The sequence below is a fragment of the Loxodonta africana genome, chromosome 9 (genome assembly GCF_030014295.1).
Source record: "Loxodonta africana isolate mLoxAfr1 chromosome 9, mLoxAfr1.hap2, whole genome shotgun sequence".
NCBI lineage: Eukaryota > Metazoa > Chordata > Mammalia > Proboscidea > Elephantidae > Loxodonta > Loxodonta africana.
The window spans coordinates 84,403,432-84,428,390 of NC_087350.1; the positions used below are offsets into that span (position 1 = coordinate 84,403,432).

The following is a 24,959-nucleotide window of genomic DNA, read 5'->3' on the forward strand; positions in this document are numbered from 1 at the left end:
TCTCTCTTCTCTGATTGCCCTTAAGACCCCTAGCCGTGGAGTCAGTTCCGACTCATAACTACTATATATACAGAGTAGAACTGCCCCATACGGTTTCCAAGGAGCGCCTGGTGGCTTCGAACTGCCGACCTTTTGGTTAGCAGCCTTAGCCCTTTACCACTAGCCATCAACCAAAAAACCAAACCAAACCCAGTGTTGTCCAGTGGATTCCGACTCATAGCGATCCTATAGGACAGGGGGGTAAAACTGCCCCATAGAGTCTCCAAGGGGCACCTGGGGGATCCGAACTGCTGACCTTTTGGTTAGTAGCCCTAGCACTTAACCACTATACCACCAGGGTTTCCCGCTAGCCAACAGGGTTTCCTTATTAGCGAAGACAGCACTAAAAAAAAAAAAAAATCTTAGTAGGTTTCCCCCGCCCCTCAACCCTCCCAACAATAGGAGAAAGCCAACTGTGGCTTAGAAAAGGGGGAAGCAATGCTACAGCTGGCACTAGCAGCGGAAAAGATGGCCGCGCGGAGGGAGTGCAGAGAGCCTGCACGGCCGGCTAGAAACACAGAAGGGACAGCTGCATGAAGTCTCTCCCAATTCAGAGATTGATAGGCGGTGACAAGGCAGCAGCCCTCGGGCAGAAAGACGCTGAGAGACCTCGTCCCCACAAGGATAACTGTCAGGGGCTACACTTGGCCCACTGCCCACAAAAAGACCGCTAATAGAGAACATTTCCCAAACCCGGAATTGGGTGAGACCGTCTTAGCCAATCTTCTGAGAGGCGTTCGTAACGTCATTGGTTGCTTTCCAGCCATTCTCGTGACGTCATCCCGCAGCGCCGGAAACGGTGTGGCACGGCCGGAACAGAGAGATCGTGTCGGTCTCGGTTGTGTTGAGGTAAGGGAGTCGCTGGCCTGCCTGCTCTGCTGGCCGCGTTAAAAGCTGAGGGTTTGAGGCCTTAGGCCGGGGTAGCCCTTGAGGAATGTGCCTTCATTAACGTGCTCAAAGCTTCCTTCCCGTTTCCCGGTAGGCGTTGCCCCACCTTCGGGCTCTAGGGCTCTTGGCTCCCTATTTCCCTCCTTAAGCTCCCGTGGGTGGTGTTTCAGTGGGCGCTCACTTTGGTCTCTGCTCCACTTCTGGTTTGTTCACGTGTGCCCGGACATCTGAATCTAGCTTGGTCTCAACACAAGTAGAAAAAAGTTTAATTAGAGAGTGGGCACTAGCCTACACAGGGAGGCGGCTCAGCTTGTCGGGAAGGATAGTGTTTCCTTCGGAAACGTTCGCTGAGAGAAACTTATCTTGAGGGCTCTTTACAGTAGACGTTGTACATCGTAGATGACAGCGTTCTCAGCGGGCCTTGTAGGAAGGCCGGAACAAGCAAGCCTTTCCCTATGGTATCAGTGGAAGGTTCACCAAGGCAGGGATATAATTTCCATTTGGAATTAATTTGGTCCAGGTTTGAAGCCTTATGGGAATTTGTCTATTTTGGGAATCATGTGGAATGCTTAGAAACAGGATTTTTCATATGAGTAGACGATACAGATTTGTGCCCTTCCACCTTAGTTGTACCATCAGTGTTGTCCCGTGATTTTTTTTTTTTTAACATGAGCTACTTAGGTCTTGCTTTCATTCTACCTTCACTACGAATAAGGAGCCCTGGTGGCGCAGTGGTTAAGAGCTTAGCTACTAACTAAAAGGTTGGCACTTGGAATCCACCAGCCACACCTTGGAAACCCGATAGGGTAGTTCTACTCTGTCCAATGGGATCGCTGTGAACTAGAATCAAATTTGTTGGCAATGGGTTTGGTTTTTTGCTCCCAAACTGCATTCTGTCCTGGCTTCTTTTATTGTCAACTTCAGTAGTGACCACATGTCCTATTTGCCAATGCTTGACACATGCTTCACTTCTCGATCCGTTACTGCACGCTCATCAGTTTCCAGCAAATGCAAACAGATGTCCTCAGAACACATAGCATTTAAAAGTGGGACCTGCTTATAGCATCATTATCATTGGAGACATCAAGCTTATGATTTTACGTTTATAGCTGACTCCTCATGCTCTTTGCATCATCTCCTTCACAAAGAAACTGCCTTTTGGACTCCTCTTTGGGTCTATATTACATTAACAGCCTCCCGGACTAATCTCCCTGACTCCAGATTTCTCCTCTCTAGCCTGCCTATACACAACTGTTGGCACAGTATTCTTTGAATTCTGCTGTTTCACCTTACTGTGTAGCTCAAATGTTGGCATTTGTCTCCTGTTGATTATATTGTCTAAACTTTTTAGCTTAGTGTTCTTTCAACACCTCTGCCTTTTTATGACTCCCTGGTATAGCTCCTCTGGTTTAGTTAACTAAGGCCTGCTTTCCACCCACAACCCATGGCCTGCCTGTACTGAATCTGTGCCATTATTTGTGCCTTTTAAAGCAGAATGCTCCCTCGCACTCCTTTTCTTACTTATCAGTGCTTTGGCTCCTGGCCCTTTCTAACTGGGTGGCTTCCAGAAGCTTTTCCTGACTAATCCAATTCCTGTGGATTTGTACATCCTCAGCAGTGATATGCTCACTCTGCTTTGCATTAGCTTGTCTTTGCAGAGGGTAATGCAATTCTGATTTTTAAAAATATGGTTTCTTTTCCTAATACTTACGGACACACACCCTGGAGGCATAGTGGTTAAGTGCTACAGCTGCTAACCAGAAGGTCGGCAGTTCGAATCCACTAGGTGCTCCTTGGAAACCCCGTGGGGCAGTTCTACTCTGTCCTATAGGGTCACTATGAGTCGGAATCGACTTGATGGCAGTGGGTTTGGTTTTTTGGTATATGGACACAGTGCTTGTGCAGAGGGCATGATAAGTGCTGTATCGACTGCAGGCTACGTTTCCTAGAGAGGTGATGTTAGTGGCTTCAGCTTTGATAAGAGTCTAGGGAGGCATCTCAAAATCCAGCCCTGACCTCGCCCATAATTCCCTGCTGCTTCCCTGGGTGATTTCATCCTCTCTCTGCTTCAGCTCTAATAACATGTTGATGCCTCTCGAATATATATGTTCTTCTGAGCACCGTACCCATCTATCCCAGCTTGACCCTGGGATGTTCCGCAAGCAACTTAATGTACTGTAATTCTGTTTCGATCTGAAATCATTTCTCTGTCCCCTACCTCTCTATCCCCAAATAATGCCTCCCTGTGTACTCCTCATTTTAACTAATGGGTAGCGTCCAAATTAGAAATCTTGGTGTCTCTCTTTACTCCTTTGTCATTTTCAGATCCAGTCAGTAATTAAGCATCTTCATGATTTCTCCTGATTCTTCTTCCTTTCCACCCCCTTTGCTTCTGCCTTTATTCAGGCCTCATCTGTCTCCTGAATTTCTTGCCTCTTTATCTTCTACTGCTGATACCCTACATGGCCATAAAGGTTGTTTTCCAGTGAAAACCACACTTGGTCTTGTCATTTCCCTGTTCTCAGACCTCTGCTGTCTCTCTGTTGCCCTCAGCATCAGGTCTGAGCTTCTCAACATGGTCATGAGATCTTGCACAAGTTGATCTCTTGCTTCTACAACCATGTCTCCTGTCCCTCTCCTCCAACCCCTGTGCCCCATAGTCGTGCCACGTGGCGTCTTAGTGCATGTGCTCTTCCAGGTGCCTAGGACATCAGCACCTCCACTGTTGATGTGCATTTTGTGTATCGGTGCCACATTCACACTTTAAAAACTGTACATTTGTATATTTATCATGACACTCTTCTGGCAGATGGCAGTACAATGTATTGTTCTAACATCGGTATATTATGGCAGTTAAGGAAGGGAAACTCTCTGATACACATGAAGACACATTATGGCCTGAAGAACATTCTCTCTTCTTACACCCTTAGTTGCCTGCTAGGCAAACTCCTCCTCATCCTTTAAAACCCAGCATAAGTATTCCTTCCTCCTGAAGCCTTTTTTTTGATACTCTCTGCAAGAGAACAATTCCCTGAGCTAATGCACAATTTAGTTAATCCCTTCTTAACAGTGCTTATCATATTATATAGTAATAACTGGAATATGAGTCTGTCTGCCCCCTGCACCCTGAGCCCCTTAAAGACAGGGACAATGTTTTAGTCATCTTTCATCTTAATTGTGGTAAGATGTATATACATAAAATGTAAAATTTGCCATTTTATCCATTTTAATTGTACAATTTGGTGGCATTAATTATATTCACAATGTTTTGCAGCTGCCACTACTATTCTTTTCAAAACTTTATCACCCCAAACATAAACTCTTATTTGTCTAGTGCTGCTATAACAGAAATACCACAAGTGAATGGCTTTAACAAACAGAAATTTATTCTCTCAAGTCTAGTATGCTAGAAGTCTGAATTCAGGGACCCAGCTCCAGGGGAAGTTTTTCTTTGTCTTCTTGGCTCTAGGGGAAGGTCCTTGTCATCAATCTTCCCCTGGTCAAGGAACATCTCAGCACAGGGACCCTGGGTCCAAAGGATGTGCACTGCTCCTGGCTCTGCTTTCTTGGTGGTAGGGGGTCCCCCATCTCTCTGCTTGAGTTTCCCTTTTATATTTGAAAAGAGATTCACTCAAGATACAACCTAATCTTGTAGATTGAGTCTTGCCTCATTAACATAACAGTCTTATTAATATAGAGGTGGGATTTACAACACAGGAAAATCACATCAGATGACAAAATGGTGAACAACCACACAATACTGGGACTCATGGCCTAGCCAAGTTGACACACATTTTTGGGGATACAATTCAATCCGTAAGAACTTTATACCCATTGAACAATAACTCCTCTTTCCCTAGCCCCTGGTAACCACTAATTTTTTTGTCTCTATGCATTTGCCTGTTCTTGATATTTCACAAAAGTTAGATCGTACAGTAGCTGTCCTTTGTTGTCTGGCTTATTTCACTTGGCATAATGTTTTCAAGGTTCATTTATGTCATAGTGTATATCAGAACTTAATTTCTCTTTGTGGTTGAAAAATATTGCATATATATACCACATATATACACATATTGTGTATCCATCTGTTTATGGAATGAATGTTGGTGTACAAGTATATCTGTTTGAGTCCCTGCTCTGTACCTTTGGGTATATACCTAGGAGTGGAATTTCTAGGTCATATGGTAATTCTATCTTTAACATTTTGAGGAACCGCCAACAGATTTCTACAGTGGCTGCACCTTTATTCATCCTTTGATTCTTAGCATGGAGCCCAACATCCAGTACATAGGGTATATCACCAAACCTAGGCACATTGGTTAAGTGATATGGCTGCTAACCAAGCGGTCAGCAACTTGAATCCACCAGCCGCTCCCTGGAAACCCTATGTCCTGTGGGGTTGCTATGAGTCAGAATTGACTAGACGGGAACAGATTTGGTTTTTTTGATTTTTACAAATATTTGATTGTTTAGCATGATTCAGACACAGGTAAATGTGCACAATATCAGGTAAATACCCATAGTATCTCATTTAACCTCCACAACAGCCTCATGAGGGCTGTCATTATCTCATTTTACAGGGGAGGAAATTGAGACTAGAGGGGTGAAGTCACTTACCTTAAGATGAACAGCTGGTAAATGGTGTGTGAGATGGTGCTGGGGTGTGGCCCTGCAGGACTTGCCATGCTGGTGCAGTTGTTTTTCCAGCGATTCTCTTATTCTTCTGTTTTGTCTCAGGGTAATGATGCGGGTGTGCTGGCTGGTGAGACAGGACAGCCGGCACCAGCGAATCAGGCTCCCACATTTGGAAGCAGTTGTGATTGGGCGCAGCCCCGAGACCAAGATCACTGATAAGAAATGTTCTCGACAGCAAGGTAGCTGGCCATAGAAATGTGGAGATGACCATGCTTGGTTCCCCAGGATAAGATGCACATTTCCTGGGTGCTGTTGATGAAAACCTGTCCCCTGCCATAAACAAAACTCAGGGACTGAACTCTTTTGGCCAACACCTGGGCCCCATTCATTCCTAATTCTGCCTTCCCACGTGGTGATATTCAGGATGGGTTGGGTGAATGTTAGAGGCAGGCAGACTCCATCCTGTTAGCACGGGATAATGGAACTGAGGCCTGTATCCTGCTTTGCCCAGGGAAATTCCTCACTGGGCAGTGGGCAAGATGAATTCTGAGGTCTTTAGGTTGAAACTGTGTCTGAGAAGTGATGAAGTGGTTTTGTCCTATACATATTGCCCCGCAAGAGGCTGGTGTCTCAGTAAGACCATAGCTTCCAGCTCTTGAAATGACTTTCCTGGGGTTTAATGAAATGAAAGTCCTTGCTCTCAGGAAAAGCCTTACCATGTACCTCATTTTTTGATAGTTGCATGTACTCACTGCTAACACATCTGCAGTGTGACCCCAATAGCAGGGTTTTCCAAGCGTTCTGGACTTTGAGAGTTGGAGTCTGCAGCACTGGTTACAGACTTTCCCACGAGTTAATGTAAATGGGAGTAAAGCCACGGTTGAGTGGTTAGGCCCAAGAGACAGATGGAGACGCTGCATTTCTCTCTTCCCCTCCTCACAGCATCAGCTGCATGGGACCTACATGCATGCAGGTCTGCCCTCTGCTGTTCTCCCTGGTGAGCAGCTGTGGGGTCTCTTCTTTTCTCCCTGTCTCACCCCAGACACTTACCTAAACTTGCACGTTTAATGTTACATCTGTTTTACCACTACAATCCTCTTTCCAGAACATTCCCTCCACTCCCCTACCCAGGACCAGCTGAGCTTGTTTACCAGGAATGTATCTTTTACCTCTTTGTCTGTTGAACCGAAAAAAGAAAAAAACCCAAACCCATTCCCGTTGAGTCGATTTCAACTCATAGCGACCCTATCGGACAGAGCAGAACTGCCCTGTAGGGTTTCCAAGGAGCACCTAGTGGATTGAACTGCCGACCTTTTAGTTAGGAGGCATAGCTCTTAACCACTATGCCACCAGGGTGTCTGTTGAAGGCATCTGATAGTTTCATATAATAGTGGAAGTCGGATTTAATCCTGAGTCAGTAGCTTGTGAGGGAGGTGGGTCATCTTTCCTGACTGCTGAGTCTGATCCCAGGTGGGTCAGGGGCTCTGGAATAGGGAGATATGTGGGGGTTCGATGAAGCTTGCCTATTGGAATATTAGAGCCAAGAGAGCCATTGCTGTTGAGTCAATTCCAACTCGTAGTGACCCTATAGAACAGGTAGAATTGCCCCATAGAGTTTCCAAGGAGTGCCTGGTGGATTCAAACTGCTGAGCTTTTGGTTAGCAGACATAGCACTTAACCACTGTACCACCAGGGTTTCCCGTTGGAATATTAGCAGTAGCTAAAGGAGTATGTACACTGTTGAACATTTTATGGAGGATTTGAAGCTCTTAGAAATTGGTGAGGTTTGGAGCCCCAGCCCTCTGTGTAACACGCTCATAGGCCTTGGGGGAGCATCTGTCAAGTTGCTCTCTGGAGTGAGGCTTCACTGTCTTGTAGGGAGAACAGAAGCAGGTGCTTCTTCTAAGTAACATTTAAGTTTAACTTTTTTCCCAATCTCTTTCAGTACAGTTGAAAGCAGAGTGTAACAAGGGATATGTCAAGGTAAAGCAGGTATGTGTATTTCGATGTTACACTTGATGGTTTTCTTATGCTGTTGAATTTAGAGTGTCTGTGCCAGCCAATGAAGGCTATTCTCTCATGTGTGGAAAGGTCTCCTGCCTTTTGAAGGCTTCTCCCAACAAACCTAAATTCTGGGAGTGTTGGGAAATGGGGGAGGAGTTGCTTCTGTCAAAGGAATGTAGGGCAGGGGAAAGGGAGAAATTGTTTTTTGACCCTGGACCATGGCCTGGGAGATGTGTTCCAGCCTCTTGGATTTTCTGCAGAAAAATGGGCGATGGTAGCACGCCACAGTACAGATTAACAAGGGTTCTGTGGGTCAGCTTGGTATTATAGCTGATTTAGGAAACTGTTTCTGTGGGGAAAATGTGTTCTAAACTTCCTGTAGCCAGTTTACAAATGAACTTTTGGAAACAGACCCTGTTTTGTAAATGGCTGAATTATAAAAGGTGTTACTGCTGTTGTTAAAACTATCTTCTGATGATTTACTCTATAGGTAGGGGTCAATCCCACCAGCATTGACTCAGTCATAATTGGGAAGGACCAAGAGGTGAAGCTGCAGCCTGGCCAGGTTCTCCACATGGTGAATGAACTTTATCCATATATTGTAGAGTTTGAGGAAGAGGCAAAGAGCCCTGGCCTGGAAACACACAGGAAGAGAAAGAGGTCAGGTGACAGTGATTCTGTAGAAAGGGATGTTGCCCAGGAAGCTGAGCCAGGGACAGGACTGGATCCCAAGAGCAGCCCTACCCAATGCTCTGTGCCCACAGAGAAGGAGGAAGATGCAGCTACCAAAAAGGTGAGGGTAGGGTTTTTGACAGATGATGTGGAGATTAAAAGATACAATGACGGTTCCAGCATTTTGTACACTGTAAAACCCAGTCATGTAAAGGGGTTATTAACCGCGACGAGGGTTATTAACCGTGATGAAAGAGTTACTTGTTTGTGGGATGAAAATCATTTGGGTGAATGTCCCTTTATTTATTTTTCTCTTGAATTCCTGAGGTAAGCCACTTGAAGGTAGAGCGATAATGGCAGTGGAGTTAACATTGAACCATTTAAAAATGGGTCGATCGTTTATATACGTATAAAAGTTTAGCACTGGAAAAGATTTCCTAGGTCGTATAATTCCCATCCTGATATGAAAGTGGAAACTTAATCAGGCTGTAGATAGAAGTGAGAGGGCAAAGAAGATAACGCAGTTCACATTGTGTACCGTTTATGGCCTCTATCATGACACCCAGCTCCAAAATAGGAAGAGAGTGGGGAGGGCTTTTAGTCCTACAAGGTAGTCGATGAAAGCAAAGGCAGCTAGTTTAATTTCAAAAACTAACCTTATTTCCAAGTTTGCTGGGACTTTGCTGTTACCCCCTAGATTAACTAATGCCAGATTTAGCTGTTGGCTTTTGTAATTTACATCGCCCTTTTTATGTCTTAGGTATCAATAGGCCACTGGAGTCAAGGTTTGAAGATTTCTATGCAGGATCCCAAAATGCAGGTAAGAATAAATTTCGGGATTAAAGTCTATTTCATGTTTTAAATGACCCTTCCACAGAGGTCATATCTACACTACAAATGAAATCAAAGGAGATCAGTTCTTTGAATGAGATTTGTTTTCTTGGGCTGTTTTGTGAGAACAAATGGCTTTTCCCATTGGCAGTAATGGTAGCAACTGGAATTCTTTGGAAAGAAGCTAAATACTTCAAATGAATCTTCCTTCCCCTTGTCCCTCCTAAACTTCTGGGTACTAGTAAGTTGTGTTAACCTTAGTGTGGTCCCTTTCAAGGGAGCTTTGTATCGTGACTGTAGTTACTGGGTTACCCTGGGGTTAATAGTTAGGCATCATCCTGGAAGGAACTCTGAGTTCTTAAATTATATCCTGGATTAGTGAGGGGCCAGGGCTGATAGGGCTTCTTGGAACACAGGTGTGTGCATCACATTACCCTTGGAGTAGAGAAGAGTATATTCAGATTTATGCCTGTGGCAATTTCACATCAGCTCCATGGAACTATTTTGTATTCCGTATCTTCTGTGTATTCTGTATAGTATGATAGTTGAGAACGCTGACTCTGCAGTCAGCTAGATCTAGGTTTGAGTCCTAGATTTGCCACTTGGTAACTTTGCTCAAGACATTCAACTTATCTGAGTCTCAGCACTCCCATCTAAAAATATTGGGATACTAAAACCTTTTGTACAAGATTGTGGGGGAGATTTAGCAAATTAATGAATATAACAGCACCAGGCACCCAGAAGATGCTCAGTAGATGTCTGTTTCCTTCTCTGTGCCTCTGCTAGGTTTACAAAGATGAGCAGGTGGTGGTGATTAAGGATAAATATCCCAAGGCGCGTCATCACTGGCTGGTCTTACCATGGGCCTCCATTTCCAGTCTGAAGGCTGTGACCCGGGAACACCTTGAGCTCCTCAAACACATGCACACTGTGGGGGAAAAGGTGATTGCAGATTGTGCTGGCTCCAGCAAACTCCGCTTTCGATTGGGCTACCATGCCATCCCCAGCATGAGGTAAACCTGGTGGGTAGTGCTGGTGCCTCCTGGTTCTGCCAAGGTGGACAGGTGGAAACAGGCTGGGCTTGCTGAGTGTGCTGATAGCCCCAAGGCCCAGGGAAGTAGGGTGGGATGGTTCTAAGGCAGATGGGCTGAAGTTTCCACCCTCTGCCTGACTTCCTGGCAAGCCTTGAGTTTCTACTTCTAATTGTAATTCAATCACATGTGGTTATTTGCTCCTCTCAGAAGTTTCAACCTTTGAGGGCCTGACGTAGCACTAGATGAAGCAGTTGCATCATACTCAGGTTAAGGATGGTGGTCAGTGACTTTTGTCAGATGTTTCAAAAGAGCCCATAGATCATAACTCCAAAATGCTTAAGGACCATGGCTCTGAAGGAAACAAACACCATAGATTTCTATAACGGCAGCTTCGTAGATCTCAGATTTAAAATAAAACGAGAGAGAAGTGTAGAGTTGGTTTCCTTTCGGCTCATTCCCAGAAGGACTTGGAAAGGACTGATGGATTCTTTTCAGAGAATGCAGGCAAGGAGGATCTCCACAGTTCCTTGGAGCTAAGCATCAACAAGATCATCAGACTAATGGGATTTCAGAGTTTTTACCTTGATTTTTTTTTTTTTTTAACCACTCGATACTCTTACATTTTATTTAAGTAGGTAATTATGACTTAGATTACTGACTGCTTTAACCAAGTGGAACCTTTTTGCCATCCTCCCCATCAAATTCTTTCTTTCAAATTGAGGCATCACTTACATACAGTAAAATGCTTAAGGTGTGTAGTTTGATCAGTTTTGACAAACGTGTACACCCATGTAACTATCACCCTGGTCAAGATACAGCACATTTTCACCATCTCATCCTAGAAGATTCCCTTGTGCCCCTTGCCAGTCAGTCCTCCCCCACCCCCCAACACTGCCCTGATTTCTTTTAGCATAGGTTAGTTTTGTCTATTCTAGAACTTCATGTAAATGGGCTCATACAATGTGCACTCTTTTGTGTCTGGCTTTTTTTTGTTCAGTGTAATTTTGACCTTCATGTTGTTGCATATATCATGGACAGACTTTTTTTTCTGTTGGTTAAATACCTAGAAGTAGATTTGTTGAGTCATAGGGTAGATGTATGCTGTATCTCATTTTATAGATAGACAGACAGACACAGACAGACAGACAGATATTTTTACATTGTTAAACTGTATTTGAAATTTTAGGAAGAAAACTCACCCATATTCCTATTTCTGTAAAAGCAGAGCCCATGACTAGTTAGCTGTTTTCACGTAGTAACCGTGGCATCTGTACCTTTTTTCATATGAGTGCTGTTGTGTTAGGGAGAATGCTAAAAGCAAGCGCTGTGGCAGGTGTGGGTGGGAAGCAAAATGAGCAGTAAGTCAGTAAGCTACCACTTACCTACCCTTTTATGATCACTCTTCAGGATGTGATTTTGAATAGACATTATAGAAAAGAAAACGTAGTAAACAAATATTTCCTATTGTGAAAGTAATATGTTTTCAATTTGAAAACATAATAGGGGAAAGTATGTAGCAAAACGAAGATCTTCCACAGCGTCTTCATAACTGAAACTTTAGACCTCATTTGAATTTCACTGGTTTTCTTCTAATGTCCTTCTGCTCAGGATACACTCCAGGATCACACATTGCATTTATTTTTCACATCTCCTTAGTCTCCCTCAATTGGTGTTAGTTTTGCTTTCTTTCCTGGTTCAAATGACCTTGAGACTTTTGAGGAGTACTGGCAAGTTTTGTGGAAACCCTGGTGGCGTAGTGATGAAGTGCTACATCTGTTAACCAAAAGGTTGGCAGTTCACATCCACCAGCTGCTCCTTGGAAACTCTGTGAGGCAGTTCTGCTCTGTCCTGTAGGGTCACTATGAGTCGGAATCAACTTGATGGCAACAGGTTTGGTTTTGGTTTGGGCCAGTTTTGTACGGTATCTCATTTTGGGCTTATCTGATGTTTTTTCATGATTAGACTGAGGTTGCGCTTTTTTTTAGCCGAAAACTCCATAGAAGTGATGTTATGTCTTTCTCGGTGCATCCTATTAGAAGTGTGTTCCATTGGTACGGTGATGTTAACCTTGATCACTTGGTTAAGGTGGTGTCTGCCAGGTTTCTCCATTCAAAGTTACTATTTTTCCATTTGTAATTGATAAATATTGTGGAGGAGATATGTTTTGAGATTACACTATTATCTTATTTCTCACTAAACTTTTGCCCGGTGATTTTGGTATCTCTTGGTGGATCTTGCCCGCAACATTGTTAATATGATGTTTGCCCAATGATTATTTTCTGTTTCTCTCATTCCTTCTGATTATTAATTGGAATTTTTCTGTATGATAGCACTGTCCTTTCTCCATTATTTATTCAGTTGTTTGTTTATCACTATGGACTCGTGAATACTTATTACATAGGTTATAATTCATTACCATCATTACTTTGTTAGTCAAAGTGTTTCATCCTTAGCCGTTATGAACTCCTTAAGCTTGGATCCTGTGTCATTTTGACATGCCCCCACAACTTTTTTTTTTTTAATTGTGGTTAATATATATGTAACAAAACATTTCCCATTTCAACATTGTTTTCATGTACAGTTAAATGACATCATATCGTTCAACCATCACCCTTATCCATTCCCAAGTTACATGATCATCCTATATATTTTTAGCTCTTCCTTATTTTCTGGCCCCACAAGATGTCCAGGCTCATCTTGTATTCGTCCTGTCCCAGCTATGGGATGGACCACTTCTCCAAGGAGCCCTGGTTACTTTTATTGGAGAGTAGTATTTATATATAAACCAAGACCTGGGCACTAGGTTTCTGTAATGAGAGAAGTGGTTGATTCTGGGGTATCATTGCTCATAGGCCCTCTCAGCAGATAGAGCTAGGAAATATATGAGTGAATACTAAAACATAAATAGCACATCTGCATTGATTTCAGACCAGCACCACAGGGTTCATTCTAGTCTTCCCCCTTTCCCTATTTGTAACTTCTTTCTCCAACAGAGAAACCTGGCTCTCATTAGCTATAATAGATTCACTTATTTGTTCAATCTTAGTATACATATAAAATAGTTACAGAACTGCTAACCTGTGAGAAAGACATTACTAATTAGTACATAATTTGTGTACAGTTCTTTTTGTCTTTAGCCTTACAGTATCCAGTTCTAATACTGTTTTCTGAAGTTACTTAGATTAGCTATTTTTTTCCCATCCTTTTCAGTGTGGTTTCATTATTCATTTATAATCCAATTAAGTTTATTTGTTACTGCTTACGTTCCATTTTGATTTCCCCCATATACTGGTTGATTTTGATAACTTACTGGGGAAATGTGAAACATTACTATCATTCCAAGAGTCAAAACTATACAAAAAAGCATTCTATCAGATTTAATAAGCCCAGAACACAACTCTTGATGTGCTTTTCCAAATCTGCTATTCCCTGCCTTCTCCATCTCAGCAAGTGGGACCAGCCAGTGTTTTAGACCAAACCCACAACTAATCCTTTAGTAAGCCCTGCTGGATCTATTCCAAAATATATTTGAAATTGGACTGCTTCTCACCCTCTCAGCTGCTACAGCTCTAGTTTAAACCACACTCTTTTCTGGCCTGGGCTACTGCAACAGCTTCCTAACTGGTCTCCCTGTGTCCCTCTTACCTTCCTTACAGTCCTTACTCCACACCACAGCCACAGTGATCTTTCAAAAGTATGAATCATATATCAGCGCTCCTCTGCTTAAAATCCTTCAGTGGCTCCCCACTGTGATCAGAATAAAATGCGAATCCCTTGTCTGTCTGTAAGAGCCTTTATGATCTGGCCTCTACCTAGTCTCTAACCATTCTCTTTTTTATTTACCACGCTTGACCACATTAACCTTCTTTATGTTCCTTGATTACAACAAGCTTTTTCTCATCTCAGGGCCTTTGTGCTTGTCCTGCCCTCTTCCATGAAACACTCCTCCCTCAGACCTTGTTTGCCTGGCTACTTTCTCAGCTGAAATCACTGCCTGGGAGAGGCCTTCTGTGAACACACTAACTAGTAAAGAGGCAACTTCAACCCCAGACACTCACTGTCCCATTTCCTAGTTTTATTATTTCTTAGCAATGATAACGATTTGAATTTCCTTTATTTATATGCTTATTGTATTTTTCCCTTCATTAGAATGTAATTTCTATAAGGACAGAGGCTTTTCCTGTCTTACTCATTGCTAAATTCCTGGTGCCTAGAATAGTGCTTGGCACCTTGTAGGTACTTAAGTATTAAATACTGTTAAGTGAATGAATGAATGAATTGGATTCATACTATCCATACTGTATGAACCCCTACTTCTGCTGTTTGTCATTTTGATTTAACCGTAGTTTTTAATGGTCAGTTTTTTTTTCCTTTCAACTAGCCATGTGCACCTTCATGTGATCAGCCAGGACTTTGATTCCCCCTGCCTTAAAAACAAAAAACATTGGAATTCTTTCAATACGGAATACTTCTTAGAATCACAAGGTAAACCGTGTTCTTTGATTTCCACATTTGTTTCACTTTCTCAGCTGTTCTTCTATTTGATTCAGTTGTTTTTGTAAATAATAACCTGACCTCAAAAACCCATGTGCAACTCTGTGTTCTCTGTAAAGAGAGCTCCATTAAGAGAAACCGGGTTATTTGGATTGTAGTAGAATTGCCATTTTGCTGTAAACAGCCTTCTTGGGTGACTGAGAAAGCTGTTTCATCAGGGTCTAAATGGTGTTCTATTGTAACAGGAGGGGATTTAAGTTGTCCTGAGGATTATTGGAGTTCACAGATGGGAAAGCTCTCAACAGTCCTTTGTCTCTTCTGCCATCAGCTGGGTGGGAGCTCAGGGGTTACCTCATGTCCAAAGTGGTTCTTTGACAGGGGAAGGCTGTGTATATGTACCAAAAAAACCCTCAAACTCGTTGCTGTCGAGTTGATTCCAACTCGTAGCGACCCTATAGGACAGACTAGAACTGCTCCAAAGGGTTCCCATCAGCTGATGGATTCCGACTGCTGACTTTTTGGTTAGTAGCCGTAGTGCTTAACCATTACACACGTAGAAGGTGACATTTCCTGGTTATATATTATAGAACTTGAGTATGCTGGGGTATTAACAATGATAGCTACCATTTACCAAGGGCCAGCAGGGGTAAAGCACTGTGATAAGCCCTCGACATAGTTCCATGGATTGCTTAGGGTGTGTCCGAAGACATGGAGTCATCTCAAGATAGGTTGTTCATTTTAGAAGCTCATCAAGCCCGTTTTCCTAGCAGGGAGTCAATTGTCAATTGTAATTGACAACAGTTCACAATAATCGGTGGTGCAACCCTACCCTTACTCAATGTGATTTTCAAAACTTTAAGGTATCTGGCATATCTTGATTTGGAGGCACATTTTCTGTTTTTGATATACCAGCCTTCCAGAGTAGCTGGAATCTGAACTTTTTCTCTTGCCTGCAGCTGTGATCGAGATGGTACAAGAGGCTGGCAGAGTGACTGTTGGAGATGGGATGCCCGAGCTCCTGAAGCTGCCCCTTCGTTGTCATGAGTGTCGGCAGCTGCTACCTTCTATTCCTCAGCTGAAGGAGCATCTCAGGAAGCACTGGCCGAAGTGACTCTGAGGAGACCGAACTTCTGCAGCAAGTGTGGCCAATCCTTTGGCACGAACTCCTGGCACTTGTTTTGGATTGCTTGTGAACTTTTACTTATTTCTTGAATTAAAACATGGCAGCTTGTTCAGAAAGTTTGTTCTATTATCTGTCTTTTTATTTTTAATATTATTTATTTTGTTGTTCATCCAACCTTCCTGGCTCCAGGAAGTCTGGAGATCATTGGAAATTTGAAATTCGGTTCTGCATATTCCCCTTTTGACCAGGATTCTTCTATGGAATCTTTGATCAAAATGTTCAGTAATGGTAGCTGGGCGTCATCTAGGTCTTTTGGTCTTATGACAACGGAGATGGTTGTGAATGAAGGCAATTAGCCACACAGTCCATAGCCTCCCTGTGTTCCTGACTGTCTTTCTTCCTCTGTTTTTCCAGGAGAATAGAGACCAATTGTTGTGCCTCGGATGGCCGCTTACAAGCTTTAAGACCCCAGGACTACACATCGAACAAGGAGGTAGAACAGAGGCACTAAACATGTTACATTAGGCCTATTAACTGGGATGTCCCATGAAATCATGACCCTGAACCTCCAAATCAAGAAACCAAATCCCATGAGGTTTTTGGTTTTACATGTTCAGCTTCAGGAGCTCCTCTTCCTTTTTTGTCTTTGTTGTAAATACATCTATTACACAACTTTTGCCAATTCAACTTTTTACAGGTGTACAACTTATTGACAGCAGTTACAATAATCGGCAGTACAACCCTACCCTTATTCAAATAATGTGGTATTTCCATCACCGTTAACCTCCCCTCTTCCTCCTTTCTTCCTGCCCCTGGTAAGCACTAATAAACTTTGTTTTCTATACATTTGTCATTTCTTTTATATGAGTCGGGTCATATAATATTTGTCCTTTTCGATTGACTTATATCACTCAGCGTAATTTCTTCAAACTCCATCCATATTGTAGCATGTACTGGCTGAGTAGTACAGTATTCCATTGTATATATGTACCACATTCTGTTTAGCCATTCATCTGTTAATGGGCATTTAGGTTGTTTCTGCCTTTAGGCTATTGTGAACAGTGCTGCAGTGAACATTCACGTACAAATCTCTGTTTGAATCTCTGCTTTCAAGTTTTTTTGGTATATACCTAGGTGTGGAATTGCTGGGTCATATGGTGGTTTTTTTCCCACAATGGCTGTACCGTTTTGCATTCCTGCTAACTATGGGTAAGGATTCCAGTTTCCCTACATCCTCACCAACATTTGTTGTTTTCTGTTTTTTTTTTACCTTAGCCATCCTAGTGGAAGTGAAATGGCATCTCATTGTGGTTTTGATTTATATCTCTGATGGCCGTTGACACTGAGCATCTTTTCATGTGTTTGGTGGCCATTTGAATATCCTCTTTGGTGAAGAGTTGTTTTTGGTGATTGAGTTGTCTTTTTGTTAAGTTGTCAAAGTTTGATACATATATTTTGGTTATTAGGTTCTTGTTGGATATATGGTTTCTGAAGATACTCTACTGGTTGGTAGCTTGTCTTTTCACTTTCCTGGCAAAGTCTTTTGATGAACAAAAGTTAGTAATTTTTATGAGGTTCCATTTATTATTTTGCATTTTGTGCTTTTGCTATTATAAAATTGTTAAAAACGAGGCTTGACAATGTTGCCCCTGCTTTTTCTGCTAAGAATTTTATGGTTTTAGTTTGCACATTTAGGTCCTTAATCCATTTTGAATTTGTCTTTTAGTAACGGTGTGAAGCATGGATCCTGTTTCATTTTTTCTGCATGTGGAAATCCAGTTTTTCTGCACCATTTATTGAAGAGACACTTCTTTCCCCATAGAATGGACTTAGCACCTATGTCAAAAATCAGTTGATCATAGATGTGTGGGGTTATTTCTGGGCTCTGAATTCTATCCTATGGTTCTGTGTGTCTATTGTTATACCAATACTGAGCTGTTTTGATTACTGTAGCTGTATAGTATGTTTTAAAATTAGGAAGTCTGAGTTCTCCTCCTTTGATTTTCACTTTCAACATTGCTTTAGCTATCCTGGGCCTCTTGGGATTCCATAGGAGCCATTGTGGTGCAGTGGTTAAAGTGCTCAGCTGCTAACCAAAAGGTTGGTGATTCGAACCCACCATTCCCTCCACAGGATAAAGATGTGGTAGTCTGCTTCTATAAAGATTTAAAGCCTTAGAAACCCAGTGGGGCAGTTCCACTCTGTCCTGCGGGGTCACTATGAGTTGTAATTGACTCAACAGAAGTGGGTTTGTTTTGGGTTTTGGTACCATTACTTATAAAGCTGAGCATTGGTTTTTCTATTTCTGTAAAGAAGGCTATTAGGATTTTAATTGGGAATTGTGTTGAATCTCTAGATTGCTTTGGGTAGTATTGACATCTTAACAATACTAAGTCTTCCGATCAATGAACATGGGACACCTTTCCCTTTATTTAAGTCTTCTTTAATCTCTTTAAGCAGTGCTTTATAGTTTTTCATTGTATAAGTCCTTCATGTCCCTGGTTAGATTTATTCCTCGGTATTTTATACTCCTTGACGTTATTGTTAATGGAATTATTTCTCTAATTTCCCTTTCAGATTTTTCATTGCTGATGTATAGAAACCTGTCTTAATTATCTAGTGCTGCTATAATGGAAACACCACCAGTGAGTGGCTTTAACAAACAGAAATTTATTTTCTGACAGTTTAGGAGGCTAGAAATCTGAGTTCAGGGTACCTCCTCTAGGGGAAGACTTTCTTTTTCTGTTGGCTATGGAGGAAGGTCCTTGTCTGTTTGAGCTTCTGCTCCTGGGAGATCTTGTGGCTTAGCATCTCTCTTCCCTCATCTCTCTTCTGCTTGTTTGATTTCTTTTATATCTCAAAAGAGATTGGCTCAAGATACACTGTACACTAGCAGTCCCTCATTAACATAACAAAGACAACCCATTCCCATATGGAATTAATAACCACAGGCATAGAGGTTAGAATTTACAACACATATTTTTGGACATAATTCAATCCATATCGTTCCACCCTTTGATCCCCCCCAAATTCATGTCCTTGCCACATGCAAAACATTTATACCCTCACATCATCCAAAAAGTCTTAAATCCATTTCAAGTCTAAATTCTCATCTTCTGAATCATCTTATCAAATATGGGTGAGACTTTGGGCATATTCCATTGTGGGACAAAATTCCTTTTCATCTGTGAACCTGTGAAATGTAGAGTTTATCTGTTTCCAAAATACAATGGTGGAACAAGCACATGGTAGACATTTCTATTACAAATGGGAGAAATTGGAGGGAAAGAAGGGATAACAGGCATCAAGCAAGTCCAAAACTGAGCAGAACAAATTACATTAGTTCTCTGAGACCATCTGGGCAATGACCCCACCCTCCAGACTCTGGGTGTTGGCCATGCCCTCTGAATTCTAGGTGGAGGCCCCTCTGCACTGGGTTTCAGCTCCACCTTCCAGGCCCTCTGGGTTGGAAACTCTGCTCCCTCAGCTTTAGGCAGCCCCATTCTCCTAGTCCATCTAAGTGGCTACCTCACCCTGTTGGGCCTGACAGGCCCATTCTTCTGCCCCATGGGCATGGAAGCCCTGCCCCCTCAGCTTTGGGCAACGTCCCCATCCACCGGCACACCTTACCAGGAGCCCCACACTCCAGAGCTGAGTTGGTGAAGATTTGACTCTGAAACCTAGGAGGTTGTGGTCCTATCCTTTGAGATCCAGGAGACTGGGACTCCACCATTTGAAATCCTAGAGGCCATGGCCCCACCCTTTGAGACTGAGGCAGCTCTACTTCCTGTGCTCCTTCCAACAGTTCTACTGATCTCTGAGCTGCTCCAGGGATGGTCCTTTTCTTTTCTTGAAGGACAACAGGTGTAGCTCCTTGGGGCTGTTTCCTGCCTGTAGAGGAAGAAGCAGACAGAGTTCTTTCCCTTTTTTTCTCTGTCCCCTTCAGTCTTGGCTGTTGGGTTTTCTGCTGTAGTAGCTGGTTAGATCCATTACTCACAGGCTTAATCTCTTTAACAATAGGTTGTGTAGCCATGTCCTTGGTGAATATTCAAGAACAGGTGTCCTCAGTTTGAACAACAGAATTTCCCAAATCTTTAAGTTCTGTTTTCAGATTTCACGGTTCTTTTTAAAGTCCATCGCTTTCCTCTTGCATTTTGCTATAAGTGGCAAGGAGAAAGCACACGGCCCCTTTAACAACTTGTTTAGAAATCTTATCAGCCAGATATCCAAGTTTATCACTTACAAGTTCTACCAACTTTTGAACATAATTGAGACAAGTTCTTTGCGACTGCATAAAAAGCATCACCCTTCCGCCATTGTCCAAACACATGTTCATCATTTTTCTTTTAAAGTCCCACAAGAAGTACATTCAAGGTGCACATTTCTAGCAACATTCTGTTGCTGGTGCCATATGTATTCTCTAAGAGGGTACTTTCTCTTTAGCTCTTCTCGCTTCCTTCTGAGCCCTTATTGGAATTGCCTTTGATGTCCATAAGTCTACCAACAGTCTCTTTAAGGCAATCTAGGCTTTTACTATTATGGATCTTAAAACTCTTCCAGTTTCTACCCATTACTCAATTCTAAAACGGTTTCCACGTTTTAGGTATCCGTTAAGTAGCACCCCACTCCTGGTACCAAATTCTGTCTTAGTTATCTAGTGCTGCTATAACAGAAATACCACAAATGGGTGGCTTTAACAAATTTATTTTCTCACAGTTTAGGAGGCTAGAACTCCAAATTCAGGATTTTGGCTGTAGGGGAAGCCTGTCTCTGTCTGTTGGCTCTGAAGAAAAGTCCTTGTCCCTTGAGCTTCTGCTCCTGGGTGATCTTTATGTGGGTTGGCATCTGTCTTTTCCTCTGCCACCATCTCTCTTCTGCTTGCTTGTTTAATCTCTTTTATATCTTAAAAAAGATTGACTCAAGATACACCCTACACTAATCCTGCCTCATTAACATAACTAAGACAACCCATTCCCAAATGGCATAGAAGCTTGGGTTTACAACACATATTTTTTTGGAACATAACTCAATCTATAGTATCAACTGATTTTTGTTGACTTTGTACCCTGCAACTTTGCTAAATTCCTCTATTCTAGAAGTTGCTTGTTCTAGTCTTGAGTGGCCACAATGTGGGGTGACTCGAAATAGTTCAGGAATTAGAAATTTGAATTTGCTGTGAATGTGTTCTCTGGTGAGCGTAGCTGGGACTCATATATAATTGTGCTTTCTGGTATTGAGGGGTGGATTTGCACTACTCTGCATGTGCCCCATGTAGCCAAAGTGTGTGTGACTGAGCAGCTATCTCCATTGAAAAGGGGCATGGGAATTCAGCCTCATGAAATAATCCCACATGGTACCGGGTCAGGCCTATTCTTTAGTTATCAACCCTCGTACTTGCAGCAGGCCCTCTTCCTGATCTGTAAAAGTTGCTCAAATGTGTCAAGCAATTCTAGTTTCAGACCATATAGTTAGCATTTATTGTACTTAATTTGGTCTTTCCATGTCAGGTCTGACTAATGGGAGCAAAGCCGTGTCCAAACTGACCTAATGCAGAGTATAGAAACAGAGGGCTGTGTATATAGTAATTCTATTCCTTACTTTTCATTTACCCTTCCTCCCTCGGGTTATGTGGCACCCTTTCATCAGAGCAGTCTGAATGGTCTCTTTTTTATTCCGAAGGTGCTGATAGGTTTTAACTGGCCTTAACTTGTTCTGTAACTTTCTTTTTCCCTCCTTTGTGGGGAGGCTTAGTCTCTTTCGTCCTTTCATTCCCTCCTATCCAAGACCACCTAAATGTTCCTTTCTCAGGAAGCCTGTGTCATTAATTCTCCTTCACTCTGAGCAAAGAGTCTAGAATGAGGGGGCGGGGGAATGGAGTTTTCTTCTAATATAGGAACTTCTAATAAAGTTCCCGATTGGTGAGGAAATACTCAGCCATATGTTCACAGTTCAGCTGTAAAGTCTTGCTGGCCTGCTTGGATCTGTTGCTTGAAAATAAAGTTCCTTTGAGGCATCTCTGTTAAGTAGTTGAAAAGTATTGGAAATTCAGCTGGCAATCACAAAATGAGTTCTGAGGTACAAAAAGGTAGCTATTGAATGAAAAGATTGCACAGAACCAAAGCCTCAATTTTCCCTCAGAACAACCTTGGATGCAACGGTTGGATCAAGTTGACTTTTTATAAATTTAATTTTGTTGTGGTGAAATATATATAACGAAATGCCATTTCAACCATTTTCATGTGTGTGATTCAGAGACAATAATTATGCTCACTGTTTTGCAACCATCACCACTGTTTCCAAATTTTTTCATCACCCTTGACAGAGACTCAGTGCCCTTTAAGCAATACCTCCCTGTTTGTCCCTCCCACCTGTCCCTGGTAACCACTGGTAAACTTTGGTCTCTATGTATTTGCTTATTCTAGATATTTTATGTATAAATAGGATACAAAAGTGGGATCAAGGAATATCTGTCCTTCTGTGACTGACTTATTTCACTCAGCATGATGTTTTCAAAGTTCATCCATGTCATAGCATGTATCAGAATTTCACTTGTCTTTATGGTTAATCAAGTCAATTTTTGGATAATATCAAACTGAAGGTAAAGGGAAAATAAAAAATTGTTTTTGATCAAATTGTCGATCTATTTGGGAATGTGTCTTCTTTTATTCTTGAGTTTGTAAAAAAACAAAAAAATAAAACACCCTTAACAAGCTTACGTCTAGAGAGGGGAAACATCTATCCTAGAGACCACATTTGACCTTATTGCCTTTCAAAAATGAGATGCCGCAGTGATTGCTTGTGAACGTGTGTGTAGTAATAACTAGTAATAGTTAATGATAATAGCAGCTAACATTTGTCTAAATCCTATGTGCCAGGTATAATGATAAGGACTTTATTAAAATAATTTCATTTAATCCTTATCATACATAATTTTGTTTTCCCCCTTTTATGGATAAGGGTATAATAATCTATAAAAGGTCCCTTGTTCCAAAGTCAGTCTTGGCTCTGGTGCATCAAACTCATTATTTTCTCCAAGAGTTGAACAATATAAATGCAGTACTAACCAGCAGGGATCTTAAACCCCAGGGGCCTTGAGCTGTGCTAACCAAAAGCTTTCTATGGGGTTTCATCGATTTCCTTGAGGTCTTTAATACCTCTTTTGTCTATCTGTGGAAATGCTTGTGGCGTAGTGGTTAAGTGTTACAGCTGCTAACCAAGAGATTGGCAGTTCAAATCTGCCAGGCACTCCTTGGAAACTCTATGGGGCAGTTCTACTTTGTCCTAGAGGGTCGCTATGAGTTGCAATCGACTGGACGGCAGTGGGTTTGGTTTTTTGGTTTGTCTATCTGTCACGACCCAATATCTTTCATCTCTGTTTTCTGTCCTCTCTGCACTCCAAGAATGTAATCCTCACTTTATTAAACCACCTACCCATAGTTATTCTTATATATAACATATATATATCCATATCCATAGTTACCCTTATGTATACTCATACATGTCTTGATGTTACTGGCCTATGAAAACCAAGTGAGGTTGCCACTTTCTTTCTCCGGGGGGCGGGAATTTTTTCCTAACTATCAATTTCATTCATGGCTACCAGATTATTCATGTTTTTAAACTTTTTTCTCATTTTTAAAGTGGTTGTATAATCTATGTGCAGTAAAGGACACAGATTTTAAGTGTTTTCATTTTTACGACTGTATAATCACCATTCTTTTCTACCTTCCCAGAAAACTCCTCCCTGCCCCAGGGAGTAAGTAAGAATACAGAGTGTATATCACTTTACAGGGTGGGGACCCTGTTTCTCACCAGACTGAGGCTGTCTAGGACAGATGTTGTTCTTTGCTTTTCTATCACATACCGAGTACAATTCAGAGAGCCTGGGCCATAGCAGTATCTCCATAAAATTTTGATGGGTAAATTTGAAAACTGTGCCATACATTTTGAAAGCATAGAGAAAACAGAACTCTTTCTGTTAGAGCTATCAACTGTCAAGTGTGTTGGTTCGGATTCTGATAAACATCTTGCTGCCATTGCTTATGGGCAGAGTAGCTCTGACAGGTCAGAATTAGTGGAACATGAGCATGTTAACATTTTCTCACACAATGTTCCAGATATTTCCTATTATCAATCTTTGCTAACAAATGTGATTAAGGCTTTTGGAGTTTCCCATGTCTTTTCTGTGAAGGGTCTGTTTTCTGGGTTTGCTATCTCTGGCCACCTGATGGCAGCCTTTGAACAATAAATTCTTCTGTTTTTATAATCCAGAACGTTTTTTACAGAGTCTTATTCAAAGTTTTACATAATTCTTTTATGTTTCAGAGTCAAATAAAGTATGTAAGGGGATTTTAAATCAAGTTAATGTGTGCTTCACATGAGTATAGAAATTTGAGAGAAAACCAGGGTGTAGGTAAGAATACAAAATGGACAAAATTGATTGATAGGGGAAGTAGTTCAGCTTAGAGGTTAAATAGACCCTGGAATTGGCTAGAGCTGAGGTTGAAATCTGATTCTGGCACTGATCAGATGAGGGTTTGGGGGCAAGTCAAGTGTATGGTAGGCATTGAATACATGCTAGCTCTTGTCTCCTCTTATTTCATAATTTGACCCCAAGGTTAGTGACTCTTTTCCTTGTCACAAGTATAACTAGGAGTAGCACTGGGAGCAGGGACTTATCTTAGGCATCTTATCGAGAAGGGATGTGTTTTTTATGTTGACATAATTGTTGTTAAGCCTCTGATGGCTAAATATTAGAGGAAATGCTGTAAAAGCAAGACAAATGACATCAAGAAGGTTAAGGTCTGTGTGCATTTTTCATGGGCCAGCTCCTGCTCCCCAAACCTCCCTCTGCTGTAAGACCCTAGCTTTCTCTCTGTCCTCCAGCTTTTCCAAGGCTTCCGTCTAGTGACCAGGCAGAATAAATGCCCTAACCCCAAACAGTGCTAGAGTATTAGAGCTGGAAAAGACTTTACAAATAGGGGTTCCTGACATTTTGAGAGAATCACAGACTCTCAGAATTTAGTGAAAGGTGAGGACCCTCTCCCCATCCATTTTGCATACAAAACCAAGGAAAATGCCCCACAACCAATCATCCCTGGATTCCCTAGGGAAGTTCTCAATTGGTGTGTATATGTGTGTGTGTGTGTGTGTGTGTGTGTGTGTGTGTGTAGGTATGCCCCCTTGGCCCCCATCTGATAGTATTTTTTTTTCCCCAAAACCACACACAGAAAGTAGCT

General features: G+C 42.0%; 1 protein-coding gene across 4 annotated transcripts; it reads left to right on the plus strand.

The window, feature by feature from the left end:
- Positions 1 to 479: 479 nt before the first annotated feature.
- On the plus strand, positions 480 to 15,836 carry APTX (aprataxin). Of its 4 annotated transcripts, none has more exons than XM_003407318.4 (8): positions 480 to 888; positions 5,665 to 5,801; positions 7,508 to 7,554; positions 8,057 to 8,359; positions 8,999 to 9,058; positions 9,856 to 10,082; positions 14,485 to 14,588; positions 15,554 to 15,836. In XM_003407318.4, exons 2-8 carry the CDS (start codon positions 5,669 to 5,671, stop codon positions 15,706 to 15,708), a joined length of 1,029 nt encoding a protein of 342 aa, XP_003407366.1. In that variant the 5' UTR covers positions 480 to 888; positions 5,665 to 5,668; the 3' UTR covers positions 15,709 to 15,836. The 4 variants fall into 4 exon arrangements, with proteins under 4 accessions (XP_003407366.1, XP_010586180.1, XP_023400974.1 ...); XM_010587878.3 differs by having other exon boundaries at positions 481 to 888; positions 8,057 to 8,143; XM_023545206.2 differs by lacking the exon at positions 8,057 to 8,359 and having other exon boundaries at positions 483 to 888.
- Positions 15,837 to 24,959: the final 9,123 nt, after the last annotated feature.